The sequence below is a fragment of the Nelumbo lutea genome, chromosome 2, assembly GCF_056320005.1.
Source record: "Nelumbo lutea isolate HS-2025 chromosome 2, American lotus-T2T, whole genome shotgun sequence".
Lineage (NCBI taxonomy): Eukaryota > Viridiplantae > Streptophyta > Magnoliopsida > Proteales > Nelumbonaceae > Nelumbo > Nelumbo lutea.
Genome location: NC_142685.1, coordinates 36,800,607 through 36,821,217, shown reverse-complemented (window position 1 = coordinate 36,821,217; position 20,611 = coordinate 36,800,607). Strand labels below are relative to the sequence as shown.

At 35.7% G+C, this 20,611-nt stretch overlaps 1 protein-coding gene across 2 annotated transcripts; it reads left to right on the top strand.

Annotated features, from left to right (window-relative positions):
* The first annotated feature begins 579 nt into the window (after positions 1 to 579).
* LOC148869900 (UDP-galactose/UDP-glucose transporter 7-like) lies at positions 580 to 13,346 on the top strand. 2 transcript variants are annotated; one of them, XM_088970254.1, is made up of 8 exons: positions 580 to 846; positions 971 to 1,151; positions 2,009 to 2,114; positions 2,212 to 2,457; positions 2,881 to 2,991; positions 3,174 to 3,332; positions 12,631 to 12,774; positions 12,879 to 13,346. In XM_088970254.1, exons 2-8 carry the CDS (start codon positions 1,105 to 1,107, stop codon positions 13,047 to 13,049), a joined length of 984 nt encoding a protein of 327 aa, XP_088826380.1. In that variant the 5' UTR covers positions 580 to 846; positions 971 to 1,104; the 3' UTR covers positions 13,050 to 13,346. The 2 variants fall into 2 exon arrangements, with proteins under 2 accessions (XP_088826380.1, XP_088826381.1); XM_088970255.1 differs by having other exon boundaries at positions 630 to 827.
* The last annotated feature ends 7,265 nt before the right edge of the window (positions 13,347 to 20,611 follow it).

Here is a 20,611-nt window from a genome sequence, read left to right as displayed (position 1 = left end):
CTTAAATTTATATTTATTTGCTTAAAACTTTTTTAAACATTGCTATTTATTTGTAAACTTATATGCATTAAAGTATTTATTTAGATTTCTAAGTAAGTTTTGTCATACGTTTGCTGTTGGATTAGAATAAAATTATGCCTTTTTTTTTCTAATTTTCTATGCCTTAAATATATGCTGTTGGGTTAGAATAATAATGTGCATCATATGCACATGCGATGAAAGGGATAATGTCAGAAACAAGAAATCGCTAAGGAAAAACGCCACGCTGCCAAATGTGTTATCCAGAAAAACTTTGTTTTTTTTTCTTGCTGACGTGGCAAGAAATAGAATCAAATGCGTTTTCCTGGAAAATGATCATGAAACGTTTTTTTTTACCGTTAGGTGATTTTCTAGGAAGCAAATCCCTTGCAAGTTGCGAAACGCAATGCAGCCAAACATCCACCGGGAGTTTCATAGGTTGAAAAAAAATTACTCTTTTTTTTTTTTCTAATATACTTTGGTACTCTAGGAGCTTCATAGCTTGAGCTTGTTATAGAAATGCATTAAAAAAAGCCTTATCCTACCAAACAGTCCCTAAAATGCTGCGGGGAAAACTATATTACATTGTCGGGAAGTCACCAGTCACCTTCGCATTTCACATGCAAGTCACCTTCATGTGATAAAAACTGCCGCGGAAGACATGTGTTTCGACTTCCATGGAAAAGAAGACGATAAATAATAAATAAATAAAAAGAAGGGAGCAGTCACTCCTGCTCTTCCACTTCCCAAGGAAGCCCCTGTATATCTCTTCTGTAGATTTGATCTCTGCAATTAATCGGTATAACGATGTAAGAATATCTCTCTCAGGTAACCTTTTGATCGTTCCAGCGCTCCTTTGTTTTCGATTCGTTTGACCTGGCCTGAGCTTGTTTGCACGGCAGATTTAGGGTTTCTGTATTCAGCACTGATTTGGGTCCTTTTTGTTTTATAGGTTTCTGTCAGAATTTTGTTTGGTTTCGCGTTAATGGAGTAATCTCGTACTCTATATGATGTAGTTGGAACGGTTGGATTTTATCTATCTGCTTGAGTGATTTGGTCTGGGGAATTACTAGCCCTAAAATCGCCATGGAAAGTGGAAGTGGATTTATTGCAGAGACGAGTTCATTTAAGAGGTTACTTTTTTATTTCTTATAATTTGTGCCATCTATGCCTTTTTAACTGAATCTGCATTAGTTGATGCATTTATGGAAAACTGCGTTGATATTTTAATGGGAAAGTAGATTCTGCATCTTCATTCTTCACGTGAAGATGCTTGAGCGTTTTTTATTTTTATTTTTTGGGTTCTGGTTCCTATTTTTTCGTCTCTTCTAACTTCTCTGTTTTTCTGGTTGCAGTTTAGCTTTCCCATTATTATACCGGAGAGAATTTTGCATGCCTATGCTACGTATTTGTCATTTTATATTTAACTGAGTTTTGCTTTTAAATTTATGGATTCTGAAATCTTTGCAATTATATGTAGACCAGTTCTTTGGTTTTACGATGCATGTTGAGATCCTAAGCCATCTGACCAGTCTTTGAGATAATATGGATGAATCATCCAAGATGCATATTTATTCTTTCAGCGCACGCCGTTGTTGAGCTTGTTTTTTCTTTTGATTCACAGAATTTATTTGGTGGTTTAGTTGTTGGTTGTGGTTTTGCCCTTTACTCAGGTCGACTAGAAGATCTTGATCTTGCATATACAGAGAAGAGAAAAAAAAAACTTTGAACTACATGTGGCAAAAGATGTTTTTTAGGAGAGGATAGAATCCATTGAGAAAATGTATTATTAGTTTAATTTCAGCCTTGATCAATGAGTTGGTTGGTACTGCAACATGTATATTTTGTTGGATTCAATTTAATCTCCCTTCCTTTTTTTTTCTGTTGGCTTTGATTAGAATCTTTATTTTTTTATTTTTAACTCCAGTTTCCACAGAAGTCAATTATACTGGTCTAACTCTATATCTATGTTTACATATGCTGATTGTAGTTTGATTGCTGCGTTCTCATATGGAATTTCTTCAATGGTCATGGTTTTTATCAATAAGGCAATCCTGATGCAATATGGGTACTCTATGACTCTTCTCACCCTGCAGGTATTGATGAAGGAAACTTTGTGTTTTTTCTTTGTAACAATTTACCTGTCTTTTTGTTGCTTATTGATTCATCTATCATATATCTTCTTTGAATTAGCAATTGGCAACAACCTTGCTTATACACTTTGGTCGAGTGTTGGGCCATACAAAAGCTAGAGGATTTGACATCGTGACAGCAAAGAAACTATTCCCAGTTTCGTTTTTCTATAATGCAAATGTTGCATTTGCTTTAGCCAGTTTGAAAGGGGTGAACATTCCAATGTACATTGCCTTAAAAAGACTTACACCGCTTGCTGTTTTGGTAGCTGGATTTTTCTCGGGAAAAGGGAAGCCTTCAACACAGGTATGTGATTGATTATTGATCATTCAAGAACCATTCCATGGATTGATAGCCTGTGCACACTCACTTTATTATGTCATGTTTGATTATAAGGTTAATAGGGAGTTAGGATCAACTCCTCTTTGAAACAAAAAGGCATCTCTAATTTTTTGCTTCTAAAACTAATAAGCAACCTTCTATGGTGTAAGAATAGTTGACAGAGTCAGTTTTCTGCTTTGGAAATATTACATGGAATAAGAGAAATCTTTTCTTTTAGTTAATTTTGGCCTGAATTAATCAACTGGGATTTTATGCCATTTTGTCAGAATCTAATATTTGGCTGAACCTTTGAAAGTTTTGTACAAAAGCATCAACTGAAGCATCTCTTTAAACTCACTTTAAATTGGAATTATCTCTCAAACTGTTGCTTGTATCTGTTGTTTTCAGGTATCGCTTTCAGTTATATTCATTGCTGCTGGAGTCATTATAGCAGCACTGGGAGATTTCTCCTTTGACCTATTTGGATATAGCATGGCCCTGACCTCTGTTTTTTTCCAGGTTGAGTTCATACTTAAATGGTACATTCTTTCAAGAAAAAAAATTTAGACGACACATATCTTTAATAAAAACAAGCTTCAAAACTTTGTTATGAAGTATATTAGTATTTCTTTTCAGAGCTTGAATGTTTATTGACTCTTTATTATTGTTATACTTATACAAATGCTTGGTTGCATCTGTAGACTATGTACCTGGTACTGGTGGAGAAGTCTGGTGCAGAGGATGGACTTTCATCAGTTGAGCTGATGTTCTATAATGGTTTTTTGTCATTTCCATTTCTTTTCTTTCTCATCATTGCTACGGGAGAATTCCCAAATTCTTTGTCATTATTATTTGCAAAGGTCAGAGAGTCAGAACCTTTATGCTTTTATTGCTTGACTATGTTTCATTGACAATTTGTGATATTGTGTGGAATCTACTTTTCTATATCTAGTTTGGAGGTCTGTATCTGCACTTGCTGTTTATTGATTAATGCCATTTTAACATGCATATTCAATCTGCTTTTCTATATCTGGTTTTGAATGATGTTTTTCTTTTGATGAATGATTCATGATAGGTTTCTTCTTTGGGTTGTTCTGTAATGTTCTTTTTGGATTCTTCAATGTTGTGAAGCTTTCCTAGAGGCAATTGTCCTAGTGCCAGACAATTTTAATGCCAGTATTACATTGTAATTTAAGATAGTAGATCCTTCCTACCATCAAGTTCTTTCATTTGTTTAGCATCACACAATCTGGAAAACAGATGCCATAGCGGGATGAATCTTTATGTTTTGGGGTTGTCATTATGACTATAAGTTGTACTCTTCATAACTTTATCACTTTATGTCTGAATGGAACTATTTAGTATTTCAAATATTTGACTGAAAAAATCCATTTCTAGCATATATCTTGCATACTTATCTGGGATATTTGACTGTGAATATTCATGTTCAAGACAATCTGAATTTAGAACTTCACGGAAGGAAATTTGATTTAACCCCATCACCTAATTCCCAGTGTCTACATAGATCAAACATGAGATGGCCAGATAGGCAAGTTAAATCTTGTCTGGGGTTTGATGTGCAGTGCTTTTGTGTCAGGAGAGGCAGACATTTTGGAGATAAGGGAAGGGGCATTTAAGGAAAGAAAAGTAGAGGAGAACAGAGTATCAGAAGAGGTAGAACAAGAGAAAACTGGGTGTGCTCAGGGCAAGAAGAGCAGAGAGGCAGAAGGTGAAGAAGCAAGGGTGAACCTGAACTATTTAGTATTTCAAATATTTGACTGAAAAAATCCATTTCTAGCATATATCTTGCATACTTATCTGGGATATTTGACTGTGAATATTCATGTTCAAGACAATCTGAATTTAGAACTTCACGGAAGGAAATTTGATTTAACCCCATCACCTAATTCCCAGTGTCTACATAGATCAAACATGAGATGGCCAGATAGGCAAGTTAAATCTTGTCTGGGGTTTGATGTGCAGTGCTTTTGTGTCAGGAGAGGCAGACATTTTGGAGATAAGGGAAGGGGCATTTAAGGAAAGAAAAGTAGAGGAGAACAGAGTATCAGAAGAGGTAGAACAAGAGAAAACTGGGTGTGCTCAGGGCAAGAAGAGCAGAGAGGCAGAAGGTGAAGAAGCAAGGGTGAACCTGAACTATTTAGTATTTCAAATATTTGACTGAAAAAATCCATTTCTAGCATATATCTTGCATACTTATCTGGGATATTTGACTGTGAATATTCATGTTCAAGACAATCTGAATTTAGAACTTCACGGAAGGAAATTTGATTTAACCCCATCACCTAATTCCCAGTGTCTACATAGATCAAACATGAGATGGCCAGATAGGCAAGTTAAATCTTGTCTGGGGTTTGATGTGCAGTGCTTTTGTGTCAGGAGAGGCAGACATTTTGGAGATAAGGGAAGGGGCATTTAAGGAAAGAAAAGTAGAGGAGAACAGAGTATCAGAAGAGGTAGAACAAGAGAAAACTGGGTGTGCTCAGGGCAAGAAGAGCAGAGAGGCAGAAGGTGAAGAAGCAAGGGTGAACCTGGTGTTCAAGACAGTAGGCAAGGTTGATAGTGATAGTCAAACAGATTGACAGATTCATCATCTAGCAGGAGAGTTTGAGTTAATTGAAGGTTATATTGGGGGTGAGGATTTTATGTTAGTCAACAAATTGTTTGGCAGCACAAATCCTTGAATTCATGGTTCAGAATATTGATACGAAGCACCATATCATTCTGGAGGGTCACTGAAATGCCTATTTTTAGGTTTTTGGAAATTTTAATGTGTTTAATTGTTACAGATAAGTATTATAAACCCATTTAAAAATATTAAACTAAAAAATTAAAAAAACAAAGTGTATCAGTCACCTGCAATTTTAATGCCTTTGAAGAAAGTGTATCAGCACTTGGAGACCTCTCATAGAGAGAGTAGAAATGAGATTGGAAAACTGGAAGGTGAGATATCTCTCTTTGGGGGGTAGAATTACTCAATTACCTTACTAAGAAGTGTGCTTCAATGTCTGCCTACTCATTACCTCTCACTGTTGAAAATACCAACTTCTGTGGCTGATAAGATAGAAAAAATTCAGAGGGACTTCCTTTGGGAAGGTGCAAAGGTTCCACGGAAGTTTCATCTAGTAAGGTGGGAGAAAGTTTATAGGCCGAAAGCTTTAGAGGGGTTGGTGTTCAGAAGAACAAAACTATTCAACAAAGCTCTGATGGGTAAATGGTTAAGGAGGTTTGGGCTAGAAAAGGAAAGAGACTCATTATGGAGAAGAGTGGTGGCAGGGAAGTATGGGGTGGTGAGATTTGGGTGGGAACCAAGGGAGGTAGCCAATTCCTATGGGGGTGGGTGTATGGAAGGGTATAAGGAGCTATAACCAGGATTTTAGAGGTCTGGTTTGTTTTCAATGTAGGGGTTGAATCCAGAGTAAGGTTCTGGGAGGATGAGTGGAGTGGGGCTGGGAAGTTATGTAATGTGTGCCCATGACTGTACAAGTGATAGATTTTTGGGTTACTGTGGCTCAATGCTATGAAGTCAGTGGTGATAAGGTGGTTTGGAGTCCCAAGTTTAGAAGACCTTTGCGTGACAAGAGCTGGAGGAATGTGTTTTATTGCTGAATAAATTGGAGCAGACCAGTATTTTTGCTGCTTGTGAAGATGGTCAGTGGTGGAAGGAGTGCAGGAAAGGAAAATTCACAGTGAAATCATTTAACATGACCCTTATTAAGGACTATGCAATTAATGATCAAATGTGTGGAGTATGGGGAAATCCAATTCCACCAAGAATTGAAGCTTTTGCGTGGTTGGCTTCAATGGATAGCATCCTCACATCAGATATTCTAAAAAGTAGGGGGTTTTGCTTGGCTAGCTACTGCTACATGTGCAAGTCAGATGGGGAAACTACACACCATTTGTTTTTTTTTCCTGCCACTTAGCAAATTTCATTTGGAATTTCTAATGTTTCCTCTTTGGGACCATCTTTCAACCATCTTCTTCAACAGAGATCTTTTTGCAGTATGCGGACTCTGTGGAGGGAAAAAAACAGGAGACTATTTGAAGGAAAGGAAAGAAGCATTGAAGAGATTGTGGCTTCAGTTGGCAAACTGATCACAAGCTGGGTCATGTCTCTTCCAGAATTTGAGCAAACTAGATCTTCAGACTTTGCTGATAATTTTTGGGACACTTTAGAGATTCAAAATTGTAATGTGAATCAGTTCAGTCTGAACTGAAGTTCTTGATGTATGTTTGCTTTGATTTAGGGTGTTATCTTGACACCTGAACAGCTTGTAATCGTTTTTGTTTTTTAATAAAATTTTATATTTTATTCTTCAAAAAAAAAAAAGAAAAAAAGAAACGCCTGATATGCATGTTTAGGAATATTGGGTGTATCGATACTTTATTTATAGACATCTCTTAAGAGAAGCAAGATGGGTATAATTTTTTCTCTGATACCATGCCATATTGACATTTAGGCATAAAAGAAAGACATGTAGGGATAATTTTTACTTGGACTCAAAGGTCTTCTAATAATCTATATAAGAGTTTAACTAAACAAGGGATGCGAACTCTATAAAAGAATTGTCTTCCAAACTGAGCCTTAGAGCCTTAGAGCTGAACTGCTTGTATTATTTTGTATACATACAAAACAAGTACTCTGGAAAGGTTGGTTGTTGAAGGGGATTCACAAGTGGTGGTTAGCTAGCTAAAGGATGAGAAGAAGGCGGCTTGGATCTACAGAGAAGTGGTTAAGGAAATCAAATGGTTACTAAGGGGAATGACATTAATTTTTCAATGGGTCCCAAGGGAGGCAAATGGGCTAGCAGATTCTTTAGCCAGGCAAGGGGTTAGGGAACAACTGTACTGGTCTCAATTGTAATATCTGTACTCTATGGGGTAACTTTAACCCTTACTATCCACATTGTACATTCTTATTTATGTTAATGAAATGATTCCTGGTTAATTATGAAAAAGAAAAAAAAATGTAGGAAAAGACTTGATTTGAAGGGGGATGCCTGGAAAAGCTTGTAAGTACATTCTATTCTTTTCCCTTAATGAATAAAGTTCTAATTAGTTGCCCCAACAAATTGTTTGAAGGAAGAACATGAAGTATGATGCAGTTGATCTTGAGGGCTTCAAGGGATATGTATGCTTGATCATGAGTTTATGCAACTGGGTAATGTTGCAAAGGAAGATGGTATGTTAATCTTGAGGGCTTCAGAGGAGATAGTATGCTTGATTGCGAGGAGTCATTTTTGCAGCTTGATGATGTTGCAAAGGAAGATGGTATGTTAATCTTGAGGGCTTCAGAGGAGATAGTATGCTTGATTGCGAGGAGTCATTTTTGCAGCTTGATGATGTTGCAAAGGAAGATGGTGTTGGAGAGGATTTTTTTTTTGAAGAAGGAAATAATGCATCCCTTCTTCCTGCATGGTTATACGATATTTGAAGTATATATAGATCAGTCTGCGTATGATGTTTCTTCTAAAGGCAATACACTTTTCTCTTTGAATGCTTCAGTTCAGAAGTATGTGGGCGTAGATGATGCTTTATTGTGTTCCACATCTTTGAAGTGATTTGTAGAGTAGGCAGAAGGGAGTAGTTCTGTTTGTCTCAATTTATGTTTCTATTGAAACCAGACATTTATGACATGGATTGTTCTGTGAAGATCATCCCAGGATATTAATTAGTTTTTAGCTTATTGATGTTCATTTTGGAGGAAATTGTGATCTTTATTCTAGAGAATTGGTTTTTGATTTAGAAGAGATTGGAGCAGAAATTGGGAGAGTGGGGGTAGATTCCAGTAGAATCAAAGACAGTAATCAGGGCCTATATTTGGGTCACTTGGGGTAGGGGTCCTACTAATTTTAGGATGGTGGGCTTTGTGGGGTGAATGAGGGGCCGTGGGTGATTAAAGGTAGATGGAACAGCAAGTGGATGCTTGCTGTTCATCAAGGAATGAGCAAGAAATCAGAAAGAGAGATGCTGTTAGGGTAAACAAATCACTTTAGTAGAAGAGAAAAATTTCTGGCAACAACCAGAGGAAAAGGTGGAGGCTAAAGTGTGAGCTGGAAGAAGTTTTGAGGAAGGAGGAAATTTCATGGAAACAAAAATCTAGATGTTAGTGGCTTTTGGAAGGGGATCGCAACACAAAATTCTTTCATTCTTTAGCTAGTGATAGAAGGAGAAAAAACCTAATCACTGGATTAAAAGTGGATGGTCTTGAGGTAACCAAGGAGGAGATTGTAAAGATTTTTTTTGTGGATAATTTTAAGGGAATATTTATGGGTCTAGGGGAAAGGAGATTTGTTTCCTAGATATTAAATAGGATAGAGTGCCTGAAGCCTTGTCAGCAACTTTGGAGAGTGCCTTTACTCTTGAAGAAACTAGAGAGGTTGTTTTTCTAATGGAAAGATCGAAAGCCCTAGGAACGGATGGTTTTTCCTTGGCCTTTTATCAGGAATTTTGGGACTTTATTAAAGGAGAATTGTTGGAAGTCTTCAATGAGTTCTTTCATGAAGGGGAAATCTCTCAAGGAATAAATTCAACTTTCTTTGGTCTAATCCCCAAGGAGGCAAAATTACCAAAGGATTTTTGACCAATAAGAGGAGAAGTTGAGGTTTTAGACAAATTGTGTAGTCAATAGTGGTAGTTTTGATTATTTATTGTTTAGATAGGAAGTGGGGACCACAACACTCTTGTTGGGTCCTTTTTGAGCAGTTATTTTAATTGTTTTATGCTGTTTTATGTGTTAGCCACCCTATAAGGGCATATTGGTCTTTGTACTCTATATTATTTTAGACTATAAATAATAGTGAAAAAGGCAGCCAGCATTATTTGTCTCTTTTCTCACTGAAATCTCTTCTCTTCTTTTTCTCCTTTTTTCTCTTCTTCAAGAAAATTTCTTTTCTTTTACAAGTCTTTATTCCAGCACCTTTCTACTTGGTATCAGAGCTCGGCTAGGGTTTCTTGAAGTTTTTTTCCATGAAGTCCTAAATCAACCAATTGCATGAGGAGATAAAGGGCTGATCGATCTACTTTAGATTGCCCAGTTCTTGAATTTTTTGGTGTGATCTAGTCATCAAGAGGGTGATCTATGTTTTGGCATCAAAATCAGGAAGGACTGGAGTGCGAGGAAGAGTCCTAGTCAAGTCGGACTCTTCAATTTTGATCTGATCTTGGGCGCTAAGGTATTGTTGGACTTCTCTAGGTATTCTATAGGGGGCAATTAGGTTTCTGGAATTTTCTGGGCCTTTTGGAGTGGTCGATTCACTTTTCTCTCCGGTGAGAGACAATGGGAGGAGACAAAATTTTCTCTGGATAGGGTTTTCTTCTTTTGGAAAGGTCTGTTGCCTTTGTGTGTGAGATCGATTTGAGCTTGGAGGCTCTCTACCTAATTATTTTCTACTTTTGAATTGTTTGAAGTATAATGGAGAGTTGGAGTATCGAGTAGAAGTCCACTAGTAACATGGGTTCGAGTGTTGGAGGTAGTAGTGATATTTTTGGGTCTAGAATTATTACTACAATGAAGTTTGATGATACAAATTATCTAGAATGGGCACAATCAACCAAGATGGCCATTGGTGCTCATGGGAAACTGGGGTACATCATTGGGGAGGAGAAGAAACTTGATATAGATCCCTTCCGGTGGGTACAAGAGAATTACATGGTGATGATTTGGCTGTGTAACACTATGTTACCTCACATTAGTAAAAAAATTTTGTGGGCTAATACTGCAAAGGAGATTTGGGATGGAGTGACTGAAACCTATTCCCAGAAACAAGATACACCTATTGTGTTCTGGTAGTGTTCATTGGGGAAATGTCGATTCTAGTAAAATTTCGTGTCGCTACCCATGGAAATGGAAATATGTCATGGAAATATTAGGGAAACTAGGGACATTTTAAACCATGTTTTCTATAAGCGTTCATGCACATATCTTGAGTCGTAACTCTGATAATAGGGACATATTTTCCCTTTTTGTAGGGCAGTATTTGCTTGTCAACCTATTAAGACTAACTGCCCTAAGTTAGTCATTAGTTGAGAATAATTTGTCTACGTGTTGATTATCACGTCTCTAAGTTAGTGGAATTAAATCAATACCTTGGCATAATCCTTTCAAAAACCAATACCTATGACATATATGATTGTATAAAAGAACTTTTGTTCATGATAAAAGAAAAAAAAAAAAAGCCATTACCCATTGTTGGTCCCAGCTATCTGCGGTCTTAGACAGCCCAAGATTTTGCCCTTATACCAAGTAATGCCTTTTCATGATAAAAGAAGGTATATATATTATTTATTGGATTTCTAAGGCGGACATAATCTAATAAAATGTTCATTGATTGGATTCTTCATGTAGGTGGATAGAGCATTTTGGCAGTTTTAGGTGGAAGTGGGGATGGGAAACAGGCTTTAAGAATGATTGTGTAATTGATTGCTTAGGGGAATTTGTTTTTTTCTCTCTCTTTTTTTTTTTTTTATTTTGTTACATTACACTATGAACAAATAGCACTGACATTATTACTGAAAGGGTGTTTACTGTGCTTTTATGGATTAGTTCTTATTTTTCTGTTTGTTTGAACCATCCTAAATTTGGTTGGTGCATTTCCACCTTCTCTTGCCAGTGCTGGTTAAAGTAGCTTTATGCTTTGTTGCAAAATTGTTTTGTCCTTTGAGCATTCATTGTGTAACTTGTATTGGGCATGTCTTCCCTTTTCACACGTTTTAGAATATGCTGCACTTTAGAATTTTCCCCGAGGCTTTTGGCATATTAAATGATAAAATTTGGTTTATAGATTAGTTCAGTTATATTTAGAAAATAATTGGAAAAATAATGAGCAGGACAATTTTTTTGGACCAAATTGCCCTTGATTGAAAACCCACCCATAAAGACCATTTGTATTCCTCTCTCTCATTCACTCACTCTCTTGGTCTTTCCCTCTTCTCTCAGGTCTCCGTAACAAAGTCTTTTTCTCACTGTCTTCAAAGATTTAAGAAAAATCACTTCAAGTGAGATGAAATAAATTAAAGCCCTTTTTAAACCCCGACTTACATTCCAAATGCCAGAATTATGAATGGAAAAAACACAACAAACACCAAGCTCTGCCCTATGATGGTGAACAGCAAAAAAGGTTTTAGCAACCTTCATCATTTTCTTTATTGTTTAATTAGTTATATGAAAACTTCATCCCCCCAGATGATTGCCTCTGGTCCTGCTGCCAACTAACGAACACAACATATATACTCACTTTGACACCAAGGGTTAAAAATCTAGGTATGAATTAAGCCACAAGGCTGTGCAATTGTCTCTCTTCCTGCTGTTCAGTCTGTTTATGCATTTCAGGTCATATTGAAATACAATGGAAACATCCGGATTCAATAGTACTTTCCTGTTATTCAACTAGAGATGTTACTAAGACTAGTATTCTTAGTATATTCTCTCATTATTTGTTCTTTCCTCCTAATGAAAGTTGAAATATAGATGCTCAATGTTTCTTTTTTTTTTTTTTTTTTTTTCTGGTGGGTTGTTAAATATGCTATGGTCTACTCATTTTTGGGATGTTTCTACCTTAGATGACTTCTATCTCCTCTTTGTTGTGGTTGTTCCCTCTAAAGAAATTCATTTTCTTGATGATCTCATCTCTGTCAGATTCGATCTCTTCTGGGGACCATTTTTTGATGGATGAAATGAAATAACCCTAGATTTAAAAGTAAGGTTGGAGGATGGCCATTAAAGGTGCAACTCCAAGATATTTGAAAAAAAAAAAAATCCTATCATATACTCAAGGGAGACATTTTTCTTTTTTTACTCTACTTTTGAACTCTATTGCTGGAAATAGCATGAGAAGAGGGAATTCCATTTTTTTTTGCGCAGGGGTAATCTTAGTCTAGAAAAGTTGGGTTTTTTCTTCCTGCTAACTGTTTTTAACACTATTTTCCAAATGCAAGGGAAGTTGTCAATTGAAGAAATTTCCTCATTTATTTTTCAAAAAGCTCTTTTCCATATCCTCACTGATTTTCTATTATTTTTAGAAAATGCGATCATTTTAGTTTGGGATAATGAATTCCTATTGCAGGGTTTGTCATGCTTGCTTCATCCTTGTATGTTAAAATCATTTCTAACATACATTAAATCTTTTTCCTGGACAGGCTAATTCTTTTTCATTTTTGGCTATGCTTATTCTTTCATTGGTTATGGGCATTGTTCTCAACTTCACCATGTTCTTGTGCACCATAGTCAACTCGGCTCTGACGACAACCATTGTCGGAGTGCTTAAGGGTGTGGGCTCCACGGTGAGTACAGCTTCATTTATGGCATAGAAACCCACCATTGTTCTTCTTGCTATTGTTCGACTAAATCATAAATGTACATAACAAATTTTTTCTCTGCTCTCCAGACCCTTGGTTTTGTCCTGCTTGGTGGCGTGCAAGTACATGCCCTGAATGTGACTGGCTTGGTCATCAATACAGCTGGTGGTGTGTGGTATTCATATGCCAAATACCAGCAAAAGAAGAACAAGACAAGGAAGGTAGAACCCGATATAGAAGCTCATCATAATCATAAATAGAAATAGGAATGGGGGTTTTCTTAATCAATTACAATGAATTGTAAAGGAGAAACAAATAGGACATTCATCGGAAAAGCGTAGAATACGTGATTCTTAATTTCAAATTTTACTGTGTAATGAGACTTGGTTCTTTCTTAAACATGATCTATATTTCAAGAGTTAAAACTATCTGAAGCGGAAACCATATTCATTGAAGAATGTAATGCGTAGAATACGTGATTCTTAATTTCAAATTTTACTGTGTAATGAGACTTGGTTCTTTCTTAAACATAATCTATATTTCAAGAGTTAAAACTATATGAAGCGGAAACCATATTCATTGAAGAATGTAATTTTACATCTTGGTGGAATTTTATGCTTTTTTCTGTACATGATTTAGAGTTTGATCGCAAGGTACAGTAAAGAACAATTGTTTACTCTTGTTTTATTCCATTATCCAATTTGTCTCCAGGTTGATGAAATAATCTTTTGGGGGCATGTCTTGGCAATTACTTCTGGTTATTTGTGAAATAAGATCTGGCATTCATATCAACTAGTAGTAATAGACTCGCAGACCTACGAGAAAGTATCTAAAACCTGCCTCGACTTTACAGAGAATGTCTACAACTTTCCTCGTAACTTTTAGTTAGACCCTCCTGTAACTGTAAGGGTGTTCCATCGGCATCCAAAGCATGGTTCAAAGTAACATGCAAAATACACAATTTTTTATAGGGTACAAAGGGGCGACACTCGTAAAAATTGTTCTAGGTGACAAGCTTTGAACGCGGATTCCCTGCTGCAAGTGGGAATCTAGCCTTACATTTTCCCATGAATTTAATTTTAACCTACATGTACGGGAGATATTCCTGATGTGGGGTAGAGTTTTTATTGCAGGAAATCCGGGTTCGCTGTGAACATGGCCATTTCTTGGAAGGGTATTAAGATGGCCATGTCCTAAATTCTGGTGCCCGTTTGGTAGGGTTTTCTGTGCTGGCTTTTGGTTTGTCAAGGTGGATCCCTGCAAACAGCCTATAATTGTAGTTTCTCTTTAGTTTTATGTACTCTTGATATGAAACATAAATAAGTATAGAAAACAAGAAATGTTATTATTTAATGAAGGGAATTACCAGAACAAAGAAAAATACAAAAAACATGCAGAAATTACATAAAGAAAATAAGGTTTCTTCATTAAACAAAAATAAATGTAAGAAATACAAACTATCACTTCTTAGGAGTCTTATTATATAAAATGTAGAAAATTACAATGTAAATTGGGCATGCTTCTCTCTATTTATATAAATTAGCAGTAACTTTCATATCAACATGGTTGATTCTAACCCATAAACTGATTTATATGGGACAAAATAGATTTAGATTTTGGAAAGATTGGTGGGAGAATTCCACATTGATGACCATATTTTCAAGTCTTTATGCTTTCACTTTTAATAAGAATAAGCCCATTTCTCTGCGTTTCAAATATTGAATCAAGGCTTGAGTGGGATTTGGGTTTCCAGATAAACATAAGGGAATGTGAGGTTTCTTTAGTAGTAGAGGTTGCTTATTGACAATCTCAATCTCAATGTAGTCTTGATTTTTCCCCTCTGGATAATAGAATTTGGATGGCTTATTGAGATCAGGTATGTGTTCCATCTCCTTTTTCTATCTCTGTTTCTATTTTTATCCTTACTATTTCTACCTTCTCTCTTTCGTTTCTTATGAGTCTTATTTTCTCAAAATTTTCTGAAATCCCTCCTACTTTTTATCACCCAAAACAGTCTTTCCTTTGGAATATTCTCCATTATCCCCAATTTTTGGTTAGTCATGTCCATTTATGTACGAGCGAATTTGGCTTGGGTCAGTGCAACTCCATGCTCACACCGTTCGAACAGCCTCTCCCAACATTGCATTGGAAATATCTCCTCCTGAAATAACGTACATAAATATGGAGATATTCCCAATACAAAGCTGTAAGGGCTGTTCTAATGGGCCTTGCACTGACTGAAGTTGATCTCTGTACGAGCTTTCTTCTCCCATTTCAAACATGTAATTTATTTATTTTTTAAATTATAAAACTGTAAAAGACTACAGTTCCTCTTAACTCTTCCAAATCTCTCTCAAGTCCCTTTCTAATGAAGTGCTTATCAATTCTCTTTCCAATAGCCTACATTTAGAAACCCCCTCCCTTGGTAACATTCTTTTTCTATGACCTCTTACCAAAATTTCCATTGAATCCTGTTGACTGCATGGTGTTAGATAAGGAATTATTGCTTGGTGAAAATTTGGACTGATAACCGTGAGAACATAGGTTTGAATGTGGGACAGGTTGTTTTGATTCGATTTGTCAAATGAACTGAATCATGGGCCTATTTTTTGAAACTGAACTGGTATTATTGGTTTTTGGAAAACCGGTAATTGAAACTGAACTGAAGGCGATAAATTTGCTTCACCGTCAGTTCAGTTCATTGGTTTTTCGGGTTTTTTTTTTTTTTTTTTTTTTTTTTTTATTAATGGTGAAATCTTGAGAAGTGAAGTGTTTTAAGACTCGGGTCAGACAGAAAAGCGAAATGCTTACAGGGAGGGCCACGGGACGGTTTGATCACAACTCACATAAAAACCATATATAACAGATTTGTCGGTGGTGGTTAGATAGTCAAAATATTGTTTTTCGATGTAAATGACTAGAGGTTCAAATAGCTTGTTTTTTTTTCCTCAGAATATTAACGACTTCACGTATTTAATTATTATATATATTGAAAGAGGCAAAAGTAAGCATAGAAAATAAGATGTGTTGATGGTTTAATGTTAATACATGTAATCAAAAGAACTTAGTTTTGAGTCTCTTTATCACCATTTTAAAATTTGTAACCATGTAGTCCTAGATCATGAAAATCGGCTGGGTCGTTGAAACCTGCTCAGTTTTCAATGGTTTTGCCGGGTTTTGATCGGTCCTATCAGTTTTTCAGAAAAATGAAAACAGGGGTTCTTAAAAACTGGAATACCTTCCGATTCTTGGGCTGAACAGTTTGACCGTCTAATCCAATCCGAGTCTTAAAACACTGGTCAAGTGTGTGAGAATGCAATTGCAAGTCTGAGAGTGGCCATTCTGTGAAAAAAACATATCAAAGGTTAGGACTATATCCAACCCACTCCTTCCCAAATAGATGGGATCAACATTGGGTAATGTCCTTATAATCAAAATCTGGATTCAATCACATAGGCAAATTTAGTTAAACCCAAGCTGATGGGATACTCGAAATAAGAACAATAAGAAACAATAAGGTATTCATCTATAATTTTAGCTGGCTTTCTTCCTCTAAAATCTCATGTGTTTTATGCAACAAATTTATCCAGCTCCAAGATTTCTGATCAACTAAGGATGTATTTGGTACCATTGTTGTTTCTACCTGAAAGGCTTTGGGTTGATAGATACAAATTGGTGAAAGATGTGTTGTCACATCACATCTGAGAATTATTTCAACTATAAAATGATTAGTAACATTGCTGTTTCTACTTGAAACATCAATTTGACTTCTCTACAAACAGCCACCTACACGTGCATTTGTTAAAGTATCCCTATTTGAATCATAAACAACTTCAAATAACAGTTCTATGTAATTTGTAATGATCAGCTCAAAACATTTCAGATAGAAACAATAATAATATCAAACAGAGACTAAAACCTAAGGGGGTGTTCGACAACATGGTTGGTATTGTTTTTGAAAACAAAAACAATACAATTTTATTGATGTCGCAATTGTTTTTGTTTTCTAAAACAAAGCCAACCATGTTATCCAACACCCCCTAAACCACACTTCAACTCATTCCCCACATGACGTGGCATTAAATACTTGCTTGTAGAGATCTTCTCGGAAATGGATTTACTAGTTCAGCTAAAGATGGGGGGTACTTAGCTAAATCCAACCCACGAAGAGGCCCCTCGTTACCAAATACTAACAAAGAAAAAGCCCCTCAATCATATGGTGGAGTTGTAAAGATTAGTGGTGGACCCAACCCAAGCCCACACAAATTAACCCAAAATTTTACGTTAACTGGGCTTGAATTTGGGCCTGGATCCAAAAACCTAGGCATTTTATTTTTAGGATTGAGTCCTGACATGAAGGTAACACGAGCCACGAGCTTAGTCTGACCCTAGCCCAGCTAAAACTCAGCCTTTTTTTTGTTTAACCGGTGACACAGTGATGAAAATGATTCAGCCTCGCTGGATTTATGCAAAATGTAAATCTTGAGTCACTGGGAGCTGCCTCTTTTTTTCATACAAAAGTGCAAATCTGAATTGGATGCAAATTTTTCACCTGGTTCAGTTTTACATTCATTTATTTGTAATTACGATTTGTGCTTTCATAATATGTAAAATCCTCCAACCTTGATCTTTCTCATAAAAAGTGAGGACCACATAGTTTTACATCCATTGCTCTGTTTGCAATGCAATTTCATTTACTCTAGTACAAGTGCATGAAAATGCAAAACAAGGGGAAGTCTAAAATAAACAAAACAAAGGAAAATCTATTTTAGGTTTTACTTTTGTTTACTCCAGTCTTATTTCATTTCATGTAAAGAAACAAAACAAGGGAAAATCTAAAATAAAAATGAATCAGAATCTACACTGAAATCATTTGCACTCCCATATTTTTGCATCAGTGTAAATGAAATTGTACTGCATGCAAATAGAGCCAACAAATAACTTTTCTTCTTCCTCCATTCTCTTTAATATGTGGTGGGAATCACATCATTTTGCCTTTTATTTTATTTCTTACAAACAACCAAGATAAAATCAAATCTGAAACCAAGATAAACCACAATTTACATTCAGTATATTTGCACTCCCGTGCATTTACACCAATGCAAATAAATGAAACCTAAAAGGACAAATCGGTATTGTCAGGTTTGAACCAGACTGAATGGTCGAACTGGAGACTAACTGATTCAATAACCTTTTCAGGACCCGGTTTATTAGCGGTTCACACTTTTAGAATGAAGCCAAATTTGGAAATGCTTATTTGAATAAGCACTTATTTGCATTTGGGAAATAAACTTGAAATAAATACTAGACCAAAATTTAGGCTTATTTTTAATTGCTTATTCAATAAGCGTTTATTTCCTTTCTGTCTTGGCCTGCCACGTCTTTTAAAAATGTCTATATTATCTCTATTTGAATTAATGTGTTTTCAGCAAATGTTCATGAAACACTTACTAGAATAATTATTTATTTTTAATCACTTACTCAAAGCACCCTCAAACTTGGCGTGAATCAATAACCAATTGGTTTGGGGGGGGGGGGATTAAGCGTTTTTCTTTCTTTATTTTTATGGGTTTATTATTTGCATTAAAAAGCTGGGTCTCTGTGATGAACAATCCAGATTGATAAAGAACGTCCTCAGGTTGTATGGTACAGACCCAACAGACTGTGTACAAGCACAAATAATAAGATGGTTCTGAGACTAAAACCAATCTATTTCCCTTGGTGGGGCCGTCACATGGTTTGTTCTGCTTCAAGCATGTGTGTACTTATTCCAGAGCACATGTTTACAGTTCATCCATCCAAGCAATCACAATCTGTTAGTGAATGGTTTTGTCAGATAGGCTGCCATGGGTTCCGTTTGTAGGATTCACAGTTGTATGTAGATGGCCATCAACACCAGGACTTATTTTGTTTGTAGGATTCACAGTTGTAGATGCCAAATTATAAATGCATTGGAGTGCAAATATGATTTAATGTAATTTCTGGTTTATATAAAAAAAAAAATGAGGCTTTTATTGATTTCTCCACTTGATAGGTTTGTATAGTGGGAAATCGTTGTTGTTTGAGAAATCTATGAAAATACAAAGAGAGTACTGTATCATAAGTGGAAGTTTTATTAAATAAAATCCAAAAATCAATAACAATTTATGAGGTGATACAAATCATAAATTCTCCCCCCCCCCCAAAAAAAAAGTTCATCTTAATCCTCGTTTATACCAAAATAAGGTTTGACTTTGTCTTAACTGCTAATGAGAGTAAAATAAACATAAAATGATGTGGTTCCTACTAGGCAAAAAAAGGCTATTCATTAATTTGGGAGTGAAATGAGGAGTAAAATGATTATCATGTGGGATGCAAAATTTTCACTGCAAAAATATAAATTTTGTGTCAGGTTAGACTGCAAATCATAGATACAAGCAAAGCAAAGAGTTGCAAATTTAAACCGGGTGCAAAATTTATATCCATTATATGCATGCGTGATAAATTAATAGGTAAATAGTAGGCTTGATTAACATCCATGAAAATTAAGATCTCTGCACATTTTTGTGGGTATGTCCAGGACAATTGAAGATGTAGTCATGTTAAATCCAAAACCTAATAAAATTGGTGCCATGAGAAAAAATAAAAAATAAAAATGGTGCCATAGTTTGGAATATTGTGTAGATAATTAGGAACTAAGTGCCCATTTCGCAGAGCTTTCACTCAGTGGCTTCTGGCTTTGCAAGGTGGGCCCCATCCAGACAGCTTTTAAGTTATGATTGGTGAAACCCCAAAGCAAAATGATTGTTCAAAATCTAAAAAAGAATATTGCTTTCTATTGAAGTTTCTTTTAGTGGTTTTTCCAAAATATGTATGTATGTATATAATGTTATAGAATATCAGTCAAATATGTATTCACATCTAATGTGTTTTTATATAAAAAGTTTGAAGTAAAAAAGCTAAGCATATTTTATATATAAAAATATTAAATATATTAATATATAAAAATACGACTATACTTTTTTTTGAATTTGGATTATTCAAATATTATATATAATAAAAACACAATTAGAAGAAAAAGACAATTAGAAATATATACAGATATCTAATATGAGTAGGGCCGGGCTTTGGGACCAGGTAAATGTTTGTCCATTTTGAGGCTTCCATGAGTCACATTTCAACTTTTTGGTGTCATCTGAAAGTGGGGTTTTCAAGCAAGTATGGGATTTCATGTTCCCCCATCCTTCATTCCAAATCCCGGCATATGGGACATGGGACGTGGACTTGGACCATAACTGCTTGGCTTGTAGCTGGTTCAACCCACGTGGATCACAATCTGCTACATATTTTGTGGAACCATGGCATATGCAACCTAAACTCACCAACATTATTGGCTTGGGGGTGTTGAATTGATTATTTATTCAAATTGAATTGATCAAAAAGATATCACTCCAAATGCATTGGATTGATTCAGATTTAACTGGATCCAATTTTGATTTGTTTATAATCAAATTCGAATGTTGAATATCAATACAAATTAAGTTAAAATTTATGAGAAGAATTATATATTACTAATAAAATGGACAATCAGATGGATAAAGAAAGGGTTTGGACCCATTTAATATGGATTTAAATTAGTGATCATCATCTAAGTCTCATCCTAGATATATGCTATGGGATTGGCCACATGAATTCTGTTTCGTCATTCCTTTCTATTTAATGCAGCACAAAAAGACAAATCAAGATCCATGATCGAGAGAGTGTGGCAAAAGTTTAAATGTAGGTTACCAATTTGAAGCAATACTCTTCAATTCCTTTGTGGAGACCTAGTATAGATGGTGTA